Here is a 19,908-nt window from a genome sequence, read left to right as displayed (position 1 = left end):
TTTTTCAGTGCCATGATAGACAACGAAACTAACTACCCTTCAGAATTGAAATTGCAGAACTCCTTCTTGGCATCTAAGGGGACTCTGCACTCAGGGGAGAGTAGACAGCAATATGGCTACATTCATATGCCAGGAGTTCTGCCAGAAAGGGTCAGCCGTAAACCATGGCTGGACTACAGAGTCGTCTGCTGATGGGGACTTCTGAGAGAGATGCTGAATAGCATTCCGCCTTCCACCCCAACCAGCAATTCAGCTGGACTCTCCACCATTGGGACCTTACTGTCTGGGTTCTGCTGCAAGAACAAAGGGATGGAAAATGCAATTTTAAAGTATAGACTAAAGTCCTGATTACCAAAGCGCACACACCTGGTACGCTATTTATTTGATACTGCTCCAGTAGTGCAGTGAGAATTTCCAAGGTACAGACGTTTAAGGCCCATCTAATGAAAGACGTGTTTAGATCAGCGGTTCTCAAACTACGGGGTGTGCCTTCAAAGAGAGGCACGACCTGTGTTTGTTCTTTCTTTCTTTTGCTCTGTCAGCCCCGGGTGGCTGGGGATTCTGCAGGAGGGCCATGCACAGTTGGGAGGTGTGGGGAGAGGATAAAGGGGACAGCCAGAGCCCCCTGCATGGGCTTTTCTCCCCAACTCAATCCCTCAATGGGAGGCAGCTCGGGCTCTCCTTCCCCACTGCTCAGTCCCTCACCTGGGCTCAGGCTCTCCTTCCTCCCTACCCAAATCCCTCACATGGATGTGCCGGTGGGGCTCCAGCTGTCAGCCCCAGGGTGGCAGCAGAAGCACAGAAGTAATGGTGGCGCTAAGTCTGCTGTGAAAAGAGTTACTTCTACGCTGCTGCTGATGTGGTGCTGCCTTCAGAGTGGGCCCCCGGCCAGCAGCCGCTGCTCTCCACTTTGGCTGGACAGCAGCATATGTACTTGTGTCGAGGCATAAACGGCTACAGATATGCAGAAGGGAGGTGTGATCAAATAAGTCTGAGAACCACTGGCTTAGATAGTCAATAGTTTTAGAGGCAAAATCCCGACACGCAATAGTAATAGAGGCCATACAGTGGACTCAGAATCAGGTTGTGGGGCACACAGTGGGGAATGGTAGCAATGTGTAAGAGGAAAGAGAGGATGCAAAAAGGAAGAAGTTGAATTTTCTGCAGTTTCAAATATATGTGGTGAGAGGAGGCTACACACATTTTCTCAGAGAACTTTTTAGAAACACAGCCAATCTTGAATGCCTGAAGTTTCACCCTACCTCTGATCCAGGCTCTGCCTAGGCTAGGATTCTGATCAATACTGATGTTCCAGCACATTCCCCCACAACAGGATAGATAATTCTTCTAAGCAAAACACACTGCTACACTATGTGGATTGTGTTGCTATCTGATATCAAGGCATCTTCTTCTTTCTTGCTACTTCCCTATTTGGGATCAGCGACTTTTATAGCCTTCTTCCAAAACTCGTGATAGTAGGCCATGCATTTGTGCTGATTGGTCTTTCCAAGGTCCACTGATATTGATTCCATATACCAAGTTTTTGGTCTTCCCATTTGGTTGTCTTCTGTCCACAATCATTTCACGAGCCACCCTAGCATCATAACTCTTGGGGCTCTGCTGGACGTGTCCATACCAACATAACGTAGGCTCCCTTAACTTGTCTTCAACTGGGGCAACCTGTATTAGGCCCCTCATTTCATTTTCTCCCATGGAGTGTTCAACCATCTGACCACCTCAACATCTTCATTTCCCTGGGGAGAGCATACTAATTTCCTTCCTTGTGACTTGTCAAGTCTCTGTTCTGTACATTAAGATGGGTTGAATTACAGTGTTATACACTCAATTTTTTATCTTTATCGGCATCTTTTTGTCACAGAAACTGGGGTCAGCTCCCACCATTTGTACCAAGCAGCTGTACTACAACGCCAGGCATCACTCATGAGGACACCATCATCAGCAACCACTGACCCTAGGTATTTAAATTTTTTCCCTCTTCTAACCTCTCACCATAAAGAATATCACAGGTAGAGTTCTTCTTCCTCAGTTTTCAGAGCCTCGGTCTTACAATAAAAAGAACAGGAGTACTTGTGGCACCTTAGAGACTAACACATTTATTTGGGCATAAGCTTTTGTGGGCTAAAACCCACTTCATCGGATGCATGCAGTGGAAAACAGCACGCGCACACACACACACACACCATGAAAAAATGGGTGTTGCCATACACACTATAACAAGAGTGAACAGTTAAGGTGAGCTACTATCAGCAGGAGGAAAAAAAACCTTTTGTAGCAATAATTGGGATGGTGCATTTCCAACAGTTGACAAGAAGGTGTGAGTAACAGTAGGGGGGAAATAAGCACGGAGAAATAGTTTTACTTTGTGTAATAAGCCATCCACTCCCAGTCTTTATTCAAGCCTAATTTAATGGTGTCTAGTTTGCAAATTAATTCCAATTCATCAGTCTCTCGTTGAAGTTTTTTTTGTTGTAATATTGTGACTTTCAGGTCTGTAATCAAGTGACCAGGGAGACTGAAGTGTTCTCCGACTGTGTTTTTTAATGTTATAATTGTTGATGTCTGATTTGTGTCCATTTATTCTTTTACACAGAGACTGTCTGGTTTGGCCAATGTACTCGGCAGAGGGGCATTGCTGGCAGATGATGGCATATATCACATTGGTAGATGTGCAGGTGACCGAGCCTCTGATAGTGTGACTGATGTGATTAGGTCCTATGATGGTGTCCCCTGAATAGATATGTGGATAGAGTTGGCAATGGGCTTTGTTGCAAGGATAGATTCCTGGGTTAGTGTTTTTGTTGTGTGGTTGCTAGTGAGTATTTGCTTCAGGTTCGGGGGCTGTCTGTAAGCAATGTTCACTCTAAGCCAGTGGTTTTCAAGCTTTGGGTTGGGACCCCAAAGTGGGTCGTGAGTTCATTTTAATGGGGTTGCCAGGGCCAGCATTAGACTCACTGGGGCTCAGGGCATAAAGCTGAACCCCAAATCCTACCACACAGGGCTGAAGCCAACGCCCCAGGGCTTTGGCTCTGGGCAGTGGGGCTCGGGCTTTCTGCCTTGGGCCCCCTGCTCAAAACTATGTTGCCAGTTCAAAGTTGTCAATCTACCACACATATCTACCACACTAAGTCATCAGTGAAAACCTATTCCAAGGCCGCTCCCTTCATAAATTCTCGCTTCCATGATAACCACAATCAAAAAGGGGCTCAATGCTGATCCCTGATGTAGGCCAACATTTACTGAAAATTCTCTTCTCTATATATTTAGTTTTGACCATGACAGTCACACCATCATATATATCCTGGGTAAGATGGACATATCTTTCTGGCACAGCTCTCTGCCACAAACGCCACCAAACTAGTTCTCTTGGTAAATGATCATATGCCTTCTTCAGGTCCACAAAGACCAAGTGCTGTCTTTTCGCTCCTAACATTTCCATGAGGACTCGTAGCACAAATATGGCATGCATTGTGCTTCTTCCTCGCATGCATCCATACGCACATTTCCAGGATGTACTTCCCAAATAATTATTATTACACAGGCTACTGGTTAGCCTGGCATAAGAAGACAGATTCACAATCTGATACTTGGTCATTAGTGATGTCAAAATATAAAGGTTTCAGAGTAGCAGCCATATGAGTCTGCATCCGTAAAAAGAACAGGAGTACTTGTGGCACCTTAGAGACTAACAAATTTATTTGAGCATACGCTTTCGTGGGTTACAGCCCACTTCATCGGATGCATAGAATGGAACATAGAAGAAGAGTGTATATATATACATACAGAGAAGATGCCATACCAGCTCTAAGAGGCTAATTAATTAATTAAGATGACCTGTTATCAGCAGGAAAAAAACTTGTAGTGATAATCAAGATGGTCAATTACAGACAGTTGACAAGAGGTGTAAAGATAGTTATCATAAGGAAATAGATTCAAGCAGTGTAATGACTCAACCATTCCCAGTCTCTATTCCAGCCAGAGTTAATGGTATCTAATTTGCAAATCAATTTAAGCTCATATAAAGTGACATATTAGCATTAGAAATTGATACAAAAAAAATCAAACCAGTGCAATAAAAATGATGTAAATTCCTGAAAGCAATTTTAAAGCTCATTTCACTTCATTGGTCTGAGTGGAAAAACGAAGGCCCAAGTATTATAGAAGAGTCCATTCAAGCTCTAGATACTATCAAACTAGATTTTTTTTTAACTGCTGGTTTTGGCAACAAACATGAACCACTCAAACATCTCTCTCGTGGTTTATGTTGCACCAGAAAAAAAAAATTGCATGTGTTGTAGAGCAGTGGTTCTCAACCAAGGGTCTGGAGCCCACTGGGGTGAGGGCAAGCAGGTTTCAGGAGGCCTGCCAAAATAAACCAGAGAGCAGGTCTGGTGTTAGATCACTGGGGTCTGAGACTGAAGCCTGAGGCCCACCACCCTAGGTTGAAGCCGAAGCTCAAGCAAATTAGCTTTGCAGGACCCCTGTTGTGTGGGGCCCCAGGCAGCTGTCCAGCTTGCTACCCCCTAATGCCAGCCCTGGCTTTTAATCTACTGCATATGCAGAAAAAGAGTTGTTGTGGCACAGGTGAACCATGGAGTTTTTATAGCATGGTAGGGGGACCCCAGAAAGAAAAAGGTTGAGAACCCTGATGTAGAGTTTTTCTTTTTCTCTGCCTGTGCATAATGTGTTTTGGTTACATTCTTAGTTTCAGTACTGTCCCTGTTCAGAAGAATGGAAGTAGTTAGGAGAGAGACAGGAACAATCAGAGGGGCCAGTGAATGTACACAAACCTGGAGTGCAGTGTTGATGGGTCTCTAGCAGAGGAGCTGGCATTTCTTCTGTCGTTATTGTAGCTATTATTTTGGTGCACTTAAAGAATTTTTTAGACTCTGCAAGAAATACTATTTCTTGCAAGGTCAAAGAAGAATGTTACCACTTATTTTAGCATGATTTATTCTACCTCCTCCCTAAAATAGAATATTTAAGTACAAAATTTACTTTGTGGTGCCTTAGTAATTTGAAAAGAGACATTTTCAGCATGGAGGATGGGGAGTTAGCTACATGACTCCCTTTCAAAGTAAGAGACTTCACAGGGATGATTTTCAGTCTTTGAAAATCAACAGGAATTAAGCACTTACCATCTGTGCCTTTGAAAATCTTCCCCTACAAGGCGAAGTTTGAGCATCACTTTACAAATTTGCTTTGCAATTGCATCTTTCTCCTTAAGGTTGAGCTGCTTCCCCAGGTCCCATCCTGCAAAGCACTGAGGGCCTCCAGTCAACGAGCCTAATGCTATAAATCAAGGGTAGCTCAACTGAAACCAAGAGCGACACTACTGTAAAGCCAATGTAAGTGCGAACGGAATCAGACTCAACAGGAGTTGAGGACACTCCATGCCAAACAAGATCAAGCCCCAAACCCACATATTTCAGTGTAAAAACAAAACAGGGGTCAGGAGTCTCTCATATCGTGAGCCAAATCCCAGTCTTTTATTAGGGCAAAATTCCCCTTGACTTCAGTGTTTTACTCCAGTAAGGGCTATGGCCCATCTGATTTAAATCAGAAAACTAGAATTACAAGAACAATATATAAGCCTATAATTATATTTTGAATTAGTGAAGCCATTCAGACTTGCACCTGCTCAGGATCTGGCCCAATTTGTTTAAAATTTCCCCCTTTGTTCAGACCATCTCATCACCTTCCCTTTCTCGCTCCCCCTATTAATTGATCTTCACGTCCATAAAGGGGGAAAATTCTACAATCTTGCAGCTGCTAAACTCTAATGATAAATGCCTGCCAACTAATACAACTTTAATTATAAACCCGAGCTGAACATATACTGAACAAAATGTCCATTGCTGACACCAGGGTCACCTTCAGCTCCTCCCACTTCTGCACTTGTGAAAAGCAATAATTAAAGCTGCATTCCATTCAGGACTGCAAACGGATTGGAATCGGTACATAGTAGGTCTGCAACTGCTGTGGTCACTTTGCAGTGGTCTGTTAATATTAAAATGGCTATGCAGGTTCAGAAAACTGCATGTTTATCTCTCAGAGCTCCAGCTGCAATTTGCTTTAACAGCAGCATATGGTGATTTGTAGACAAAACATTTTGGAGGAAGAAAGTTAACTGGAAACAATTATGCAACCAAACTATCTAACAGACCCTGATTCTGCGCCCACTCATGGTGATATAAATTAGGAGTAACTCCACTGAAGTTGATGGAGTTACAACAGTTTTATGCTGTTCTAAGAGAAATCAATATCTTTGGAATCACATCGGCATCTTCACAAGCCACTCACTCACTCTCTAGGGTGGAGCCAGTGTTCTTCAAATCCAGAACTAAATTATGAAGAAGATGAAATTGCCATTTATTAGAACAGCACCCTCCAATTGCAAGCAAAATGCCCTTCAAAGACACTTACTGGTCAAATTCTCCTTGCTTTGTTCTAAAATGTAACTATGCTGTTAAGACATTATAGACTAGCATAACAAAACACAAGAGTTTTGGAAATGGTTTTGGAATGCATAACTTTACCCATGTGAGTAGTGCCATTGACTTATGTGGGGCTGCTCATGTAAGTAAAGTTACAGAAGCACTCATGACCCAAGCCATACAGATATTTAAGTCTAGGCTTACAGGATGGCATAATCTGAATATCAATGTGGATTCCGATACTATTGGCTATATAACAGGATAGCAGAAAATATTTTACCTGGCGTTCTACCTAGCAAAATGCTAGCATCCATCAGTTTGCAACACTCTGGAAGACACTACTTTAATAGCTCTAAACCGCATTTCCGATCTTAAGAGCAGTTTATACCCACTGTCATCACTTTAATCACAAATAACCTCCAGGGTCAATGTGTGTAATGGTCAATGGTGTTCCTCCTCACATTATTCTAGTGTTCCTTTTAGATGTTTGGAACCCTCCCACTATCTGATGAAGGAAGGAACCGCCACTCCTTTAACCAGGAACAGGGGGTAGAGCCAGCAGGAGCTAGGGCAGCACAGGCTGCTTGCAGAAAACAGCAGCTACCTAAGGTGCATGGGGAAGGAGAGAATGATCCTGTGTCCCTCCTGGAAAAGAATCTTGGATAGTCTTGGGGGTGGGAGGGTAAAGGGAGGGAGAGAGACAGAGATAAGGAGTGGATAGAAGATGTGAAAGAAGAGCAGGAAAGTGTGTGTGTAAGTGTAAAAGAGACAGAGAACCCCGAGGAGCTGATCACCTTCTCCTTGCTATCAAGGTGATGTGTAGTCAGCCTGTCTCTATTATTTTTCCAGCAGTCTTTCGATTTGCTGCTAGGAGAAGACAGAGGGGGTATAGGAAGTAGTGTAGTTCAGGGTAAACCTGAGTAAACTGAATTTACCCACTTCTCACTTGGGGAATATGAAATTTAATTTAGGTTAAGTTACCTACTTCTTTTCTTTTTTAACACTACACCACTAGGCCTGGGCACCTTTCACCACCAGCCTTGTCTCTCACATAAGATCTCTGAGTGGTGGGGAAGAGAAGATGACAGAGGAATGCCAGGAGAAGAATAGTCAACTTTTCCCTGAAAATGTCCTGCTGCCTGACCTTTAAAGGTAGGAATCCCACCTGAGTGCTCTGGTGGGGTACTGAGAGGCCATGTCAGTCCCTTAGGTATCCAGGGCTCAAATTTGTAAGGCTTTACATATCAGAACAAATGTCCCAAATTAGGCTTGGCTGCAGAGAGTCAATGCAGTCATCACAGAATTAGTGTGATATGCTTTCTTCAGCTCACACTGCCAAGTAAGCAGCTGAAGTCTGTGCTACTGTAGCTTCTAAACAGTCTACAGTGCTAGCATCACATAAACAGTCCTGTAGTAATCCTGTTTATTGATTTGGTATACATAATTGTGGCAAGGCCATCATTAGACAAACAGGTGCAATCATCACCATTTACAGATTTGTAAGATTTGCACTTTTGGGTACCCGTATTAGCAGAGAATTCACGAGCATCTCCAAATTGTGAGCCTCCTGGACATGAATTAGGTGAATTCCCTCCAAAATAATTCTACATGCATCACTCGGCATCACCTCTTTCTTGTCTAGAATGACCTTCAGCCACATCCTCACCTAAGTCTATAACTCTGCTAGGCACTGGGAGATAACACACTGCTCATTCTTGAAGAGACTGAGAGCTGTATATCAGCTGCGTGCTGTATTACAGCCAGACCAGCTCCCTGTTTCACACAGTGGCTTCAGAAATGTAAAGCAGCAAATGGCAGAATACTGGCAGAACTCTGAAGATGAACAACTGTCCCGCATCAGCCTTTGCTGTTTAGTTTATCAAAAAGAAGACCGACAGGTGACTTGATTATGGTGGATACTTACCTTGGTACCTTCATAAGTAGAAAATACTGGGTACTAAATGCCTCTTTAATCTCGCAGAGAAAAGTATAACAAGGAGCAATGGCTGGAAGTTAAAGCCAGACAAATTCAATTAGAAGGAAAGTATAAGTTTTTAACGAGGAAAATTTAATCATTGGAACAAACTACCAAGGGAAGTCATGGATTTTTCAGCTCTTGAGGTCTTGAGATCAAAACTGGATGCTTTTCTGGAAGATCTGCTTTCAAGAGCATGCACAAGAGGGGACAAGCAGGGATACAGCCTCCCGCAATCAGTGGGGGCACAGCACTCTTCCGGGGCTGGGGCCAGAGATGACAGCTCCTCCGGCTGCCAGGGGAGAGCAAGCCCCTCCAAAAGTGGCCAGTTTTTTTTCTCATGCACGCCCCTGTCTGCTTTAACTTGTGTTTGACTAATTGGGTTCAATGCAAGGATAATGGAATGAAATTCTATGGCCTGCAATATACAGGAGGTCAGACTAGATGATCTAATGAGCCCTCTGGCCTTAAATTCTGTGATCCTTCTAGGAGACTGAAAACCCCCAACCAATGCCATCTATCCCAACAAAGAGCCACAGGTGGGCAGCAAAATCTTGTGGCCAGCACAACTGAAGATGGATAACAAGCCTGAAAGATGCAGCATCAACATGTGACCTCTGTCCATTGCTAGATGGAAATCATCCATAAAAGAGACTACAGCAGTCTCCCTGCCATACCCGTGCCAAAGCCAGATTGAAAAGGAGGGACCAAGGAAAAAGAAATCAGAGGATTCTAGGTGAAACAAATGCTGCCTCTCTGCAGACTTCCCAATATCCTTATCCATGTGGGGAAGGTTAGAAACAAAGCAATGACTGCCAAATCAGTCTCAATGGAAGATTTCTTGAGCAATGGTTTAATGATCTTTTGGTTGAGAGAAGCTGGTTTTCCTGCAGGACAGGACAGGGAATATTAACAATCTCAAAACAGATCCAGTATTTTCCCCACTCAGTTTCATTAACCATGAGGTGCAAGCCAAAATACCTCTCAAGCTCCTACAGTGAAATTAGCAGGAAGTAAAGCAGAGGAGATTCTACCTTTTTTCCCTTCGAGGGACAGATCTGTCATCACAAAGGGAGCAGCGGAATTAAATCAAAGCATTCTATGCAAGAGTTAGAAAACTTCTGGCAGGGAGGAGCAGACTTCGCTTCTGACTGGAGCACACAACATGTTAATTTGAAGAAATAATGGGTGGAAAGAGAACACTTGTATCCTGTTTATCAAATAAAGACTGATAGAGGAAAAAAGAAACTTTATGCAGCACATGCTTAGCTGCTGTTGTACTAGTATCAAGAAGACCTGTTTTGAGCTAAGTCAATACTTGACCCAATAGCTTTCTCTTATGGACCAATTTTTCTGAGATTTTAAGCCATATAGATCTATCTATATACATAGTTATAAATGTAAACTTGCCTTTTTTGGTGGGGGGCAGAGGGGTAAGTCAATTTTTTTCCTATTGTCTCTCCTTCTTTGGATGCACTGTGCATGTGCGCACACACTCTTATGGAATGCATGTTGTAAGACTGCCCTCTCAATCAAAAGATGTGCACCAAATTCTAGGAAGGATAATATAAACTTGATGCAATTAAAAACAAATAGAAGGTGCACAGCCATTTATCTTCTTGCATAAAATTATTGAGATGGGCAGGATTGAGAGACTGAATTGTTACAGCTTTGGACATCATGGAAAATATATCTTATGCTAGTGATGGGACTTTCCTTCTTACTTTGAGACTACAAAGAGCAACCCTTGCCAAAACAGACAGCAGCCTGTACAACACCTTCAAAGAATATAAAGAACCTGCTGGAAACCAGAGTTCTGTCCCAGCGATGACAGGAATCAAAAAACACAGTGCTGCTTGTGCAGCTTCATACAAAACTAAAAGCAACAGATATCACATTTACACGGGAAATAAGAGCCAAGGAGAGGAAATAAAAGTAACCCACTGAAAGACGGAACAGAATAAATGCATTATTAACAGAAATTAAGCAGCAATAAAAGCTTTTACTTTTATAACACCCACACTGACCTACTTTTACATGTCCCTTGTCATGGAGAACAAGGGATTCCAAAATGCTGCTGTTAGGTGGTATAAATGGTGTGTGATGATTTTAAGCAGGAGATTTCAAAGTCCTAAGCACTAGGATCAAAATGTACCTACTAACTACTCTATTATCAAGTGTTACTCACCATATATGAAGGAAATATTAAAACCCGCTTATGCTTGCCACATGGCCACTGAGGATCATCTAAAAGATTTGGGTCATAGTCAATATAGTCTCCCAGGTCACTGCCTATAAAGAACATATAAAAAAAGTGATTGAACAATTAACTGCATCAAGAAATGTCTTAAACTTAAACATAGGCAGCAAGCAAGTTTTCAGTCAATAGACAAAATTACCTCTGTTTGGGACTTCTGAAGGAGCCTAAGGGAGATAGCGGCAACAAAATCCTGTTGAAATTGGATAGTAGCTTGGTGCCTGCTTCTCTTAGGCCTTTGAAAATCATAAACTCTCTTGCTTGCCATTTCTTTTAAATACACAGAAGTGTCCCTTCCACAGAAGTGGATACATTAAAGCTGTTGTCATTGAAGCCTGGGGACTTTACATGCACAATATAATTTGCAGAAAGATGCTGAACCTACCATTTATGAATATAATTTGTAATTCTCCAAGCTCTGAGTTCACGACTTTGTGAATTTACATAGTGTAGTCATGAGTCATAAGTTTGCCATATATATGTTGCCATCTTTACACTACAGTATACATACCCCTCCATACTTAGAGGAGAGGTACATGTGGTAAAATCAGATCAAGGACATGGGGGAAAGTTTCAAATTTTTTTAATCAGCAAGTGAATATGATAAAGCATCTGCCTTGATTTTTCTCCTATTTATACAGATCTTCTGAGTTGCTTCAGGTAAAATGTAAAGATATCTTAAATGTATAGTGCTTTAGCTACTACTTTTTGGGGAGTGGGAGAAAAAGCCTTATTTGTTCTGATATTGAAAATAAAACCTTCATTATTCATAATGGAAAAAGCCACAAGTAAGATTTTTACATCTATGACTTTGTTACCAACAGTAAGTGAGTGTGGTGGGTGGGAAGATGGTAATGGGCTATATTCCACAGTGATATTGTTCTTTTGAGATTCTATGAACTTTAAACCAATTTGGCTAAGCAAAGTATGGGCAACTAGAAAAAGGTTTTTCCACAATCTACATCACCCGTTACTTTGTTTGGAGACTGAACTTTGCTTAATTTTAAAAAAAAATTTCCCCCAGCAAATAGTGTGAAGAACTTCCTATAGCAAGTGTGAGAAGGGATATTAAAATAAATAACTCCTACGAAGTTACCTGTGTCAATGCTCCCCTGCGTGCTGTTAGCTCTTGCCAAGGAAAGGCTACGATGGCTTGCATTGCGAAATTGGGAGAAGGAGGAGGTGGAGTCAATTGTGTTTCTCCGTGTTCCCAAGGCATTGGTTGGAAATAGAAACTGTGTGTAAGAAACAGTCTAGACAGAAAGAGCCAGAATAGGCACACAGTTAATCACACAACTCAGCCTTAATAGGATCCAATTGATGTGACTGGGTTTGAAATTGGGGACGCCATGCAGTGTGGCTGGCATTTACCATCAAATTCAATTTTTTGTGTTTCAGATTTTGAGTTAATCACAGATTAATACCAGCCACTTGTTTTCCTTTCAGTGTGATCAGTTCATCCATGCTGAAAAGCTTTTGCATACATGTTATGCCCTTTGTAAAAAAGCAGATACAGTATGTTATATTTACCAAATCCTAATGAAGGGCCTAATTCTAAATCTACTGAAGTCAGCTAAAAGATTTGCATTGACTTCAGTAGACTTTGGATAAGGCCTCACCTGCATTTTTTCTTCCTAGGAAAGCTGTAGCAGATTCCTGCAATTTCTCTACTGAAACAGCATTCCTGTATACCGGTTCTCAAGCATAACTGGGACCAGAGTGAACTTGCTTGAGCAGTAATATCAGTTGTTTCAGGATTAAATGCTTCTGAAGCTACTTTTTAGTCCTAACATCTTAGATACTGAGGGAGATATTAGACACTAGTATGCTGCAGGTAATCTATTGCCTATCAACATGGAATAAAGATGAACGAAGGATTTGCAGTGAATAGTTTATTTGATAAATGCATAAGTAGATTAAAAAGGAAATTAAACAGGAAACAGGTATTCTTTTCTCAAATGTATAGAGCCCTACACGGATACAAAATTTGTATCTGCATTCGATCCACAAAAATGGTCCACGGATGCAGATATCCATGGATATAAAGTGGATCTCTGCAGATTTGCAGGGCTTGACAAATGTATATGTTGTTCTAAATTAACCATGGAATAATTTCAACAAATTTTTAGTCTGCTGATTGTTTATAAGCAGTTCATTGTGTGTATATCAAATTCAAAATGCAAGCAGTGTTTAGTTTTGATTGGGCATATAGATCACAGATTGTAAGATCTCTGGGGCAGGGACCATCCCTTTGCTATGTGTGTGTACAATACCGAGCACAATGAGGCGGGGGCCTCTAGTTCCTACCACAATACAAATAATAATAAATAGCAAGATATTGTTTCTATTGCTCCTTGGATGAGTATAACTAATTGAACTAGGTTTTCAGCACAAATACTTGCATTTGAGTCATATATTCTCTATGCTTCAAAATTGTTTCCCCAAAGTTTCAGAATTAATATTTTTATTCAATCAAATATTTGTGGATTTTCTGAGGCATTCACACAGCACAAAAGTAACGTTACAGCTATATTTCATGTATAAGATTCACTAAAATAAAAAGGGAAGCTATAATGCTGCTTATTTGTAATACCACCTTACACATGATTTCTAACACCAGTCAATACACTGTGAAGTGATCTGTTGTGGACAGAGCAGTGTTTTTGGATTTACTAATAATTTGTAGTCTAATTATGATCATAGGATGATTTCTTCAGGAAAAAACTAGTTGGTTTGCACTGACAGCTTGCACACTTTTTTTTCATTCATTTTATAATAATTCAGTATGTACTGCATTGTAACCTATTCTCTTACATTATGTAGATTACAATGCAACATGTAATTTGCACTTGGCTTTGGTAATTTTACATTTTCATCATAAAATTAGATCTAATAAGATAACATTTTTACCTTCCCATCAGCCCCTAGTTCCACACCTTCAAGACCAATTATCTCTTTTAAACACACTCCTCCAGTAGGCACACAACGTCCTCCTTCTAATTTCATATCCCTGGAAAACAGAAGCCAGTAATAAACACATTTTTCCTAAGATGGAAGCAGAAACACTGTCTACTGCTACCCTCCACCAAAGACTGATAAAAAGAGATGATAAAACATACAATACAGAAAGTTCAGATCAGATAACTTCTACATACTGCACTATACTACTGAAAATGCTTTATAGCTATAAGTTCTATAAAACTTTATAGTTTGTTTTACTCATACAGAACAGAAACCAAACCAACCAACCCGAAGTGAGTCAAAGAAAGATGCACAATGCTGGAATTGGGAATCATAACACATCTGTCTCATAACCAAAAGAAAAGGAAGAGGATAAAGAGTAGAGTGAGGAGATCCACAAATGACTGCTTCCCTGCAACTGCAAGATTTATCTTCTGAGATTTGCCCACTCGATCCCTACATCGGCCTGAAAACACGTCAGCACATATTTAAGTCTTCCCCTCTTGAGCATGGGCTTAGCTTTAAAATGCATGCTTAAATCCCATTAACTACAATGGAACTTTAAAATGTGCTTAACATTAGGCACATGCTTAAGCATCTCTCTTCAGGAAGGGCACTATAGGCCTCAGTTCAGTAAAGCACTTTAAGCACCTGCCTAATCAAATTGGTTTCAATGAGACCACTCAAGTTAAGCATGTGCTTAAGTCCTTTGCTGGGTTGGGGCCTTAGGCCCAAAACAACTGGAAAGTCTATATAGTGGTGTTAAAAATGAGACACATTGTGAGGCATCTCACTGGATTTGAGACTAAAGGATTGGAGCCTCATTTTGTGATGTTTCATATTCTGTACAGCTGAATCTTCAGGAGTTTACCCTGTCCTGCTTCCTTCTGTCCACAATGCAAACTGTCATTCAGTTTATTCTCCCTCAAACCTGGAGGGGGAGGGGCGCAAAGCTCAAAGCTCTCCATAAATTACAATCAACTTTTTATGAACAGCAAAATGTATCCACCTGCTGGATAAGGCGTTTCTATAATAAAACAAGACTTTGTACTGGGTATTTAACCCTTTGTAAAAATGTTAATTTTTAAGTGAATTTAACTTAGTACAATGCTACATTCTCATTTTGTTACCTGATATTTTACTGAGCGATCAGAACAATTATATAAAAATAACCTTTTAGCAGAAGCACCAGATTAAGTTCTGTGCACTTGGGAATAAGAGGCTTAAAGGAACACTTTCTATTAAAAAGAAAAAATGGTATGTGGTATCATTTTTATGATATTTAAGACCCTACTGCATTAGTCCCACAACATAAAAACTTTATTCTAAACAAATACATTTGAAATTAATGTATGTTAAAAAAATTCCTAAGATGCTAAATTAATTCTTTGAAATAATATGAAAGTACTCTAGTCTCCTTCCTAAAAAGATTAGGGAGACTATAGAGGAAATTATGCCATTATACAAAACAAAAACCCAAGGAACGGTTTTTATTTAATGCAATCAAAGGGAAAAACCAAAAAGTTAGGTATCTATGCTAACATTCAAAAGGGAGCAAGAGGGCATACTTTAAAAAAATCAGCACGGCTGACTTTCAGAAATGTAGACTCTGAAGACTTAAAAGGAACTGATTCTTCTGTCGGTGAGATCAGGGGCAGCTGACAAGAGTATAAACTACGTTTCCTAAACATTAGCTGAAGTTTAATGAGTAATGGTGACTCAATCTTCTCTGTCACTTTTACTTTACTGAAATGAACGCACATCCCTGGGGCCCTGCTACTACAGTGCATTTATTCTCATTCCACTCAAAATTAAGTACTGTTCTGAAAGTGCCACTTAGAAACACTTTTCAGTCTTCTCCTTTCCCAAAGCCTATACTTGTAGGTAATATCTGCCTGCTCACTTTGTAAAACATAATGGTTATTGTTTGGAACCCATCACCCTTGGGCTAGAGAGAACTTAATTCCTTTTCCTGGAGAGGATTGGTCTAAAATATTGGCTGTGTTCTCCTTTACATATAAATGAAGAGACCACTTTAGTGCAGGCACATCCTCCTCCCATGTAATAAAGGATTGTGGAGAACAGTACTTACTTGGAGCATGTAATTCTCTCAGGTCTACACTCTACTATTGTTCTTTTGCCCATTACCAAGACCTAAAGCAATCTAAGTCTATGTGCATGGGCTGGGCCAAATGGCAGAGGAGGCCCCAAGGACTCACATGGGTTAGCTTTAGGCTCCCTCCTGAGCCAGACACATTTAAAAAACCAACCAAACAACCAACCTTTTTGGAGCTTAAGCAAAGTCATTCTGTAGTTACCTTTTTTCTGGAACTATTAATGCAGGGCCAGACTGCAGAAGTTCATTGTATGGGGATGCAGAGAACTAGGGAAATGTGCAAGGAGCCTCTCCCCACTGTAACTCAGCAAGCAACCTATCACAGTTGCAATCCCTGCATTCAGGAGAGCACAGTTAAACACCTGAGGATTGCATGGGCCCCACAGCAGGTAGAGGAGGAGCTGGAACATGGCTGTTTCTTCCTATACAGCTAGTTGAGTGGCCAGTCACACCAGGGGAGATAGACTCCATTGTTCTTTAGGTGCAGTCTCTGCAATACCCCTGTGTACCAGAGGGCCTGTAACTGTTAAGGCTCTATTCCTCACCAAGCACCTCATGGGATGCCTCTTTACTTTGCTCAGTGGCTTGGCCTCCAGAGGATCTTATATATATTATTTCTAAGGCTCCAAAGTCTGTGTTTTTATTATTTATAGTGTGGTAGCACTATTGTAATGACTGGGCCCTGGTTGGTCTAACCCACTTGTGAGCCTAACTGTGTGAAAGTGGATAAAGAATTGATGAAGTGTCACAATAACCTATAACAACAAATGTGGCTGTGGAAAAAGTGCCACAGGGAGACAGACTGAATTAGTCCAAACGAAAAGGCTATTGATATAATTCAAGGATTGTATTAGGGTTATACCTGTAAACAAGAAAAGTGTTGGACCGGTAATCGATGAACCAAAACTGGTGTGTTGGAAATTAGTCCTAATTGCTAGACAAAATAATAAGAATGGGCTTTTCCACCCATCACTCCCTTTTGGGGTCCTCAAAAAGAAACTTTGGGGGGTGGGGAAGCTGGCTACCCCGATGCTGGCTGACAGAACAGAAAGGAGCAACCTTCACCATCATTGCTGCCATCCCCCCATATTTTCTGAGACCCTGGGATTTACCAGGATACCATTGGGCCTTCATTGCCTGAAGCTGAGAGAGATCCTGACCAGACCAGACCAGACCAGAGAGAGGACCCAGATAGCATTGCAACTTCCACGGGCTCTGGCTAAATCCCAAACACCTGGGATGTGAGACTTTGTCACTCTGCCCCATTGTGTCCTTTTCCTTTCCCGCTTTATTTCTTCTCTTTCCTATCCCTCTTTCTTTTGTCTTCTGCTCTATAATGAGAGTCTGGCTTAGCCAGCTAAGTCTGTATATTTTGCAACACTGCCATAAGCCTCAGAGTAGCAGCCGTGTTAGTCTGTATCTGCAAAAAAACAGGATTACTTGTGGCACCTCAGAGACTAACAAATTTATTTTAACATAAGCTTTCGTGGGCTACAGCCCACTTCATCAGATGCATGCCGTGGAAAAAATATATAGATATATCTTCCTACTGTATTTTCCACGGCATGCATCTGATGAAGTGGGCTGTAGCCCACGAAAGCTTATGCTCAAATAAATTCGTTAGTCTCTAAGGTGCCACAAGTACTCCTGTTCTTTTTGCCATAAGCTTGTGACTAGAGATGCAACTTAAAAAGCCTGACACCGGTACAAGTTTGCCAGGTCTCAGAGTGGCTGATAAAATGATGTGCTATGCCTGTGTTTGTTTCAACAGTGCAATTGCAAATGAAGGTCAACACCAGAAGCTGCATTTTCTATCTTTGCAATTTGTTTGTGTCTTCTCGGAAACAACAATAATGGCTTCAACCATTTCAACTAACATCTTCTCTCCCCCACCCCCAAGGACAGTTATCACTATTGGTCGTACCATATAAGAGACTGTCAAAGAGGGGGGTTTCTTCTAAAGACTCTCTCCAGTTAAAAGAAAGGTAAACAGGGGATGTTGTTAAAATAAAGTCTTACTTATTACCTTTCATGCCAGGGTGAGGGTCTCTTACACTACTTTAGTGGATAATAATGCACTGGGTCCTGATTCTCATTGTTTTTTGTCTCTACTGACTTCTATGGAGTTACCCCAGATTTATGTAAGAGTTACAGAAAAATCAGGCCCTAAACATTTTATTGGAAATGAGGTGCTGGGTGGGTGCTATTTACCTACTGCATGTAAAAAATTAAATCTGAAGTTTTGACAGGGTTCAGAGCTCAACATGCTGGTTATTTGGGAGCTACAGTGAAAGTAGTGAAAATGTGCTATTTTCTCTCTCTGCATTTTTCCTGGAACAGCATAGTGTGACTTGTGATTCCACGGCAAAATTATTACAGGATAATTACTGGTTTTGATTATTTCTGCCCTATATAGGAAAGAATAAACAATCAGAATAAACAAAAATCGGAGAAGGAACTCTTACGACGTGCATTTTAAGCATGGATTAGCAGTCCATAAATCACACATTATTGGATTCAGTAATGAAACATTTCTTGAATGATTCTAAAATGGATGCCTGGATGTGATCTATAAAACCCACGGCAAGATTCTTGCTGTGCAGTTGCTCTTTAAACGACAACACTAGCTGAATATTTTTGTAAATTATTTAAAAGTCAATTAAATATTAACCTGACTCCCAGAAACCTAAAAAGAAAAAAAGTCTATTTACAACAACAGGTGCCTGATAAGTGAATTTTATTTGGAAATGTAAACTCTTCGGGGGATATGGTTAGGAGTAAATATACTCAATGATCCCAGACCATTACAGATTAATTAAGACTAGCCTGAAAACAACAGCACTTCAAATTCATGGGAATCCAAAGTAAAATATTGTTCTCATCCTTCACAGTGAAGAACTCCCATTTTATTGACACTGTTGCAGGGATAAGGGTAATTACAGCTTTGGCAAGGATCAGATGCCAGACATACCAACAACAAGCCCCTTGACATGCTGACTGAGTCTGCCCATCATAACTGGGCTCCAGTTTTTCACTTCCTAATTGCACTTATTACTGGAACAAGAACTATGGCTACAGTATTGGCAGAGGAATCTGAGAAACTAGTACAAAGTCCCTTACAATTGTGTTGTGTACTTTCACTAAGTACCTCAAGGACTCAGCATTTCAGCTTCTGCCTTGATATCTTACCTAATATAAGAGAAATCTCAGGAAAATAAATCCTATCACCTTAATGAGGTTTCCTGCTTAATCTCAATATCAAGCCAAAAATACACACAACAATGAAGCTTATACTCCTGACATTAAATAATTTGTAGACTTTGAAAATTTCTCGCTATGTAGGAACAAAATTAATGAGAAAAAAAAGCCTATGAATCTGTAATTTTCCACAGCACTATTATTAGTTTTTTTTGTTGTGAGGGAGAGGTAAAGCAAAGCAAGGAGAATTTATCTTTTTCTTTTAATTTCTAATAATAGATGTAGTTCCTGTTCACCATGTCTACAGAATGATAAACATTCAGGAAATGTGTGCCTGAGGTTGATGATGACTTCATCTAAATTGCCTTAAATACCAAGTTCTGACAAAGGAAAAAAATAGCACAGGAAACTTAGATTACGTCTACACAGCAGACGGGAGGTGCAGTTTTCAGTTTAGGAAGATATACAAGTGGTAGCTCTGCTTGAGAGCCAATCGATTTAAAGATTAAATAATCACTATCATTTTTCTTAATGTACATATTTTGTCTGTGAGACATGCATGTTTATCTCAGCCATTCCAAATAGGTCTGTATGATGTCAGTATAAATCATGCTCAGAAGAGCAAGATTTTGTTCCTTCTTACTGCAGAAATATAAAGATCATAAATACTTTAACCATAAAGAACCTTTCTGAAGCTGAAATGTAACAAGCAGAACAAGTTTGCTGTGGTACTAAACAGGAGTAGATTTATTCACCGAACAAATGCAGTGCTTTATAATGCTAAGGCCATTCATTTTAAGTTTTATGACATATGGTTTCTTTGCACTTAATATAAACAAAATTACAGTCAAGGTCAATCAAGCACTGCTAGCTTCCTGCAGTTCCCATTAACTTCACTGCGGGTGTTAAGCATCTCTCAGATTTGGCCCATAATTATCATGGGAAA

General features: G+C 40.6%; 1 protein-coding gene across 2 annotated transcripts in view; it reads right to left on the bottom strand.

The window, feature by feature from the left end:
• Positions 1-19,908, bottom strand: part of CABLES1 (Cdk5 and Abl enzyme substrate 1) — a 109,148-nt gene that overhangs the window by 11,864 nt on the left and 77,376 nt on the right. For both annotated transcript variants that reach the window (XM_050939224.1, XM_050939223.1), the window contains 3 exons: positions 13,598-13,697; positions 11,784-11,940; positions 10,619-10,722 (listed from right to left, as the gene is read on the bottom strand). In XM_050939224.1, coding sequence (XP_050795181.1) covers positions 10,619-10,722; positions 11,784-11,940; positions 13,598-13,697 — 361 coding nt within the window. The remainder of the gene's footprint in view (positions 1-10,618; positions 10,723-11,783; positions 11,941-13,597; positions 13,698-19,908) is intronic.

This window comes from Gopherus flavomarginatus, chromosome 2, assembly GCF_025201925.1.
Source record: "Gopherus flavomarginatus isolate rGopFla2 chromosome 2, rGopFla2.mat.asm, whole genome shotgun sequence".
NCBI classification, from domain to species: Eukaryota; Metazoa; Chordata; order Testudines; family Testudinidae; genus Gopherus; species Gopherus flavomarginatus.
Note: the sequence above shows the minus strand (reverse complement) of the source record. Positions and strands in the feature narration are given on the sequence as shown.